General features: G+C 40.1%; 1 protein-coding gene across 1 annotated transcript; it reads left to right on the forward strand.

Annotated features, from left to right (window-relative positions):
* Positions 1-1182: 1182 nt before the first annotated feature.
* Positions 1183-1743, forward strand: LOC148022749 (pentatricopeptide repeat-containing protein At2g34400-like). The gene has a single exon (XM_087695258.1). The coding sequence runs from the start codon at positions 1183-1185 to the stop codon at positions 1741-1743; it is 561 nt and encodes a 186-aa protein (XP_087551384.1).
* Positions 1744-6152: the final 4409 nt, after the last annotated feature.

Raw genomic sequence — 6152 nt, forward strand, 5'->3', positions numbered from 1 at the left:
TTGTGTTTCATTGTCTCTTTCTGTTTCTCTCTTCTCTCTTCTTCACTATAAATTTTTTGTGTTTCATTGCCTCTTTCTCTTTCTCTCTTCTCTCTTTGTTCACTCTCTGTCATAGTCATTCACTTCCGCATTGCTTCAATTTGACAGAATCATGGCCATTCTAAGCCTATGGAAACCCTACAGACTTGCTTTGCTCTTGAGAAGATTTATCATAAGGAATGCCAAGATATAAAATAGTAGGGCTAAAAAGTGATTCACTAGGTTGCCAATATGCTTGAGAGTGCCATTAGAGTGTCTCCATAGTTGAATACATTAAAGCTTGCAAGAAAGCCTAGAAGGGATGAAGAGAAACATGTTATGCTATTGATTCATTTCTTCAAACCATAGATCAAGTGTATTCTACTAAGTGAGAATGATGCCAAGAATGCTCTTCAACAAGTTCCGATAGAAGGATAGAAGAGTTAGGAATGGAGTCAATGCTTGGTAGAGGCAATTGAGATGTATTGGAGCTACTATCCTTGAAGAATATTCTAAATATGTTGAGAAAGAGAGAAGCTTAAAGAATAAGAAAAAAAAACCCTATCTTGAAAAGTAGAAGAAGTTCTAATTATATCTAAGATTTGTAGCCTTCATTTGTCCAAGTTGTCCTTTAGAATGGCTAAAATTTGGTGTGACGACATTCCATTTTGATCCTTCTACCTTTAGATTTCTCCAAAGCTCCTATGTGAGCCTTTAATAATGCCAATCTACTGTTTGTGGAAGACTTCCTACGCATTGTAGTACTTGATGTAAGATCTATGCACTTGATGTACTTATGTTGCCATGGATTTATTGAGAGAGAGAGAGAGAGAGAGAGAAAAGGAAAAAGGATGTGGAAATTGATAAAAGATGGATCATTCATATGGGTCAATGATGGGGCTTCATGGAGATTGGCCATGGAGAAGAAGCATCACAAAATTGGATGAGAGATTGTGAAGGTCAAGGATAGATTTGAGTGGCTAATGGAGGCCTTCGATGTTGGTGGTTGATCGTAGTTGTTAAGTGTACTTGAAAAAGACAAAGGAAGTGTAGTACCTAGGGGTGTGTCTACCTCATCGTGCATTGCTGCTACGGTGTTGTGACACTGAGCATCCACCTCTATGAAGCCACTTTGGAGTGTCTTGATTCTATCACTTTTCTTTTATGCTTAAAAGCTATTGGTGTTACAAAAGATTTAGAGATAGTCCATCTTTTACATCTGAAACAATCAAACAATGTTTGCTAAGAGAACTTTTTGTGGCCAACACACTTGTGACTGTGTATGGAAAGTGTGGTTTACTTCTTGAAGCATATCATATGTTCGATAACATTCACATTCGAGATTCTGTCTCATGGAATGTGCTCATAACAAGTTACTCTGAAGGTGGGCATGGTGAGGAAGCACTGAGCTGCTTTGGACAGATGCAGCTATCAGGGATACCTCCAGATGATGTCACATTTGTGTCTACTTTGAAAGGTTGTACTAGGTTCAAGGATTTGGAAAGGGACCGAGGAGTACATGTTCAAGTTGTGGCAAAAGGACATGAAAGAGCTACTTTGGTTGGCAATATACTTGTGGAGATGTATGGTAAATGCGGATTGCTTGTGGAAGCACGGAAAGTGTTTGATAGGATTCATATGAAAATTGAAAGTTCGGGGAATGTATTAACCATAGCATATGCTGAATATGGGATAGGTTTGAACTGCCTGCCCATAAGTAAGTGATTGATTTGCATAGCTTTTTGAGGTTGTGAAGCAAATCACTTTGATCACAATTGAGCACAAAGCGAGTGCAGGCTACTATTAGCCTTATAAGACTATTATGGGAAAAAGGTGCTTTTAAGAGAAGGAAGGATCATGAAGAATACGTGCTTTTGGGGAGGACATCCTTGATTGCATCGGAAGTGGCAATGTAGATACATCAGTTATTATGAAAGTAGACAATAATGGCCTTATCAAAGGAGCTTTTGGTCACATGTTAAAAGAGAATTCATCATGGCGGAATCCATTTGGAGAGGGGCGAGTAGGGTGGAAGCTAGCTTATGAGCTGTTCACTGAGGCACTAGAATCCCGCTATCCACCACAAGAGGAGACGACGAAGAAGAAGATAATTTGCATGGCTTCTACATGATCATGAACTAGAATGCGCCGACTATAATTTGAGATGTTCAACACACATATCAAAGGCTGTCTCACCACGATGATGCATCATGAGCACCCATTAACTATAGAGGAGTGTCAGTTGCTGCAGTTGTAGTTTATGATATTACAAACTAGAAAACATATCAGAAAGCTTAATTTTGGGACAAGGAACTTTAGAAACACGAAAGTCCAAACATTGCCATGGCACTTATGGGAAATAAAACATATGTGAATGCTTCAAGAGTTGTTGCAATCAAAAAGCTTGGAGCTTTTGAGAGTTGTTGTTACCTTTTCGGGACAAGAAAACAAGCGAGAGTTACCATTCTTCATCTTGTCTTTAACATGAATGTGTTTTGAAATCTTGGTATTGTTAAGGGCCCTCAACATATTGGATTTGGAATAGAGTTTACCTCCAATACACATTGGTTCTGATTGTATTGATAGCTATTTTGGTTTTGAGTGTTAATCATGTGTCAATTCATCGTTTCAAGTTGAAGCACTATAATCGTGTAACTGCAGTGAGCTACTATGTTATGTGCACTAAAGTCAAAGAGTTGGAGCAAGCATCATGGAGTGTGACCAAAGCTCTGAGATGTGTAAAGAATTTGATCCGAGTATTGAGTAGCCGGACGAATTTAAGTTTGTGTAATCAACTTTTGTGAATCAAATCGTTTTGAGTTCTTTGAGTGTTTACTTTCTTTGTGCTTGTGATCTCAAGTAAACAAAAGCTCGGTGCCTTCTAGCAATCAAACCACAAGAAGAGAATTCTAGATCCGTCTCACATCGGGGCGTCCGTGCCAATGAAACTAGGAGTTGGGGTGAACCTCAGGGAAGCTTGTAGTATTGTCCCACACTTGAGGACCTAGTTTGTGTATAGGGGAGGTGCTATGGATGTGACTTAGGGAGATAGGTCACAAACTCCCTAGGTGTGTCCTACCCTTGATGTGGCCTAAGTGTGAAGTGGGGGGATAGGAAGGGCTAGGGGTTTAGGCATGGAGCCCTAGTTGGCCGAGGCCACTGAACGCATCTAAATTAAGAACCCCTAGGTCTAACATCACAAACTCCCTAGGTGTGTCTTGCCCTTGATGTGCCCTAAGTGTGAAGTGGGGGGATAGGAAGGGCTAGGGGGTTAGGCATGGAGCCCTAGCTGGCCGACGCCACCAAACACATTTAACTTAAGAACCCCTAGGTGTAGTGTTTGTGGCACTCTAATATTACATGAGAATTTGATTTCGTCCTTTTCTTGTGCTTCTTCTTTGTCTTTTATTGTCCTTTTCTCCTTTCTTTTTCTCTTTCCTTTTCTTTTCTTTTATTTTCGCTCATTTTCTTTCTTTCTCTTTTGATACTTAATACATGGTGAGAAAGTACGCTAGGCATCATCCCTATGCTCTTTAGGGGCTATGCTTACGAGATGGCCTTTTATGTTAACACGTATATTTAGAGGTGTCGTTGATAGGAAGGGATGGCTACACTTGGTGAAGCGGTTATCATTCATATCTTCCAGCAAGGCCATGCAAAAAGAAGGTAGAAGCGTGGCCCTCATCATTAGACAGGCCATCACACAACTATCAATACCTGTGTTTAGATTTAAAAAAAGAGTGGCAGGAGTTGGGCCTCTTCCGTCATGGGATTTTGTTTGAGCAAAATCCTTAGTACACTAAGATAATTGCATGTGGTAATAAAGGCATGCTCGGGGCACGATGAGAACTCGTTGAGGAAGTGCGCGATAGATAGGCGGATGTCCCACTCAGTGAAGATTAAGCGCTACCCAGAATGACAAAAATCTTGTTGAATCTCACATGCACCTTAAACAATCTCTCAACTATGATCATGGAAGTAATTATCCAACACAAAGGCACACTCAGAGCTTAGATGTGGGGCTTGAAGGCACATTGGTGAAGATTGCCAAGCACAAAATGGTTTCTAGCCTTGTAGCTCTCTCTCTCTCTCTCTGTGTCTCTATGTCAAGCTCTCCCCATCAACTCAGAAATGACAAATGAGCTCTCCCTCTACCCTCTTCACTTCTTAAATCCTTTCTCTTTCCCTATTACTTCCCCCTTCTCTCTCTTTGCTGTCTTAATTTCCTAATGCTCTCTTTTTCCCGTTTTTTTCCTGTTCTGGGCATATTGTTATAGCAAAAACCCTATTGTGTGTTTCTATGTTTTTCTTACCTAAATACATCCAAATCACAAACAATCACTTATACTAATACGATCTACTTACCTAAATCCAAATTTTTAGAGAAACTTAATTGCAAAGGAGATTGAATACCTCTTCAACTCCTTGCTTCCTACCTATCTCAAGCACCTAGGGTTTGGGGCAAACCCTACTTCAATGCTCGATTTGGAGCATGCAAGCACTCAAAGCTTGAATCCGTGTGTCCCAAGATAGTGTCCCAAGATAATGGAACCAAAATGTGAGAGCTTCTCGCTCAACTACCAAGACCCACAGACTGCTTATCGTTTCAAGTGTTTCAAGTCAAGTGCAATGGCTATCTCTCACATAGCCATAGGCACCCCCATACCTACGAGTGTAGTGAGCTTACCTCCATGCTCAATCAAGTTGCCTCCTCCCTCCAAGCACTCCGGTAGCTCCATGATCCAAGGTGCAAAATCAAGCAAGCTTGATCCTCAAGCTCCATGCCGCGCTCGTGAGATAAGAGAAGAGAAGCGAAAAAGATGATGTTGGTAAAGGAGGAGTGTAGTGCAATATATAGCCTTTAGCTTTGTGAAGACTAGAGAAAATTTGGTTGTGAATAGCTACAAATGGTCAAAATGTGACACCCACTAATGCTTGTGAAATGCATAATAGTGCGCCCAATGTAAGAATGCATGAACCCATGATATGCATAGAATGAACACAATGTTGGATCATGGGTGATATGTACCACGAAATATAAAATAATATATGGCTCAAGAATTAGCCACCCAAGAAGACCCTCTAAATGTGCACCATGTCCCTTATCATACTAAACACAAAAAACCCCTCAATATCATAGTACATCAAATAATGACAATAGATAGAACCGTGGATATCCAAGGCTTGGTTGGGCAATCAAAACAAGACTACAACTCCTCAAAGTAGACACTAACATTGATGTCAATTCATGCTAGAACTTGGAAAACAACGAGTAGGAATAGCTAAGTTCTCTTTACTTGTCGCTAACAACATTGCAAAAGCAAATCATAACCATGGATTCCCTAGCTTCATCCATCTTACCAAAGGGGTCCCCTATGAGATGCAACTAGGAGCAAAGCCAACTAGTTGTCATATGTTTGTTGTGAACCTAAACAAATATTGACTTCAAGGTGAAAAAACCTCCAAATAAATTGATGCATGTAGAGAAGCCATGAACAATGAAGTACCATACCAAAGCTGCAAGTGAGATCAAGATGCTCTAGTACCACCACTCTTTGGCTTGAGAACTCTTGAAGGATGCCAACATTATTACTAAATCTAAATGATGGATTCCATAGACACCACCACCTTGGCTACTTGACCAAAATAAAAAATTGACTAGAACAAGGACAAAGTTGAGTCACTCTTGCCCTTTGCTTCTTCCTTCGTAAAAGCTTCTAACTTCTAGCAGTCCTTACTATGATGCCTCTTCCCCTTCTTCTCGTCACCCCTTTGTTTAGCCACAAGTGCTATCAAATAGCCACTTTAGGCAAGAGATGATAGTCTCTTATATAACTTGAGACATAATCTTGTTCAAGCTTGTCCTATTGGTTTGTATGGATGGGTACCATTAGAGAGGAAATGCAAGAAAGAAATAAGAAAGAAAAAAGGTACCTAGGGCAATTGGATGGTCAAAGAGCTTGAACAAGAGCAAGAGTTCAATAGATCAAAAGACGTAGCCTAGTCACGCACAAGTTGTCAGCATATAACAACTAATCATTACCATAAAATGTGAATCTGCAATTATCAAATGTTAGTAAATCAAAAAGGTGACTGTGATCGAAATCAATGTAGTAGATAATTCAACCAACATT

The sequence above is a fragment of the Lygodium microphyllum genome, chromosome 16 (genome assembly GCF_053477565.2).
Source record: "Lygodium microphyllum isolate KBCC chromosome 16, Lygodium_microphyllum_v1.1.10, whole genome shotgun sequence".
Taxonomy (NCBI): Eukaryota; Viridiplantae; Streptophyta; class Polypodiopsida; order Schizaeales; family Lygodiaceae; genus Lygodium; species Lygodium microphyllum.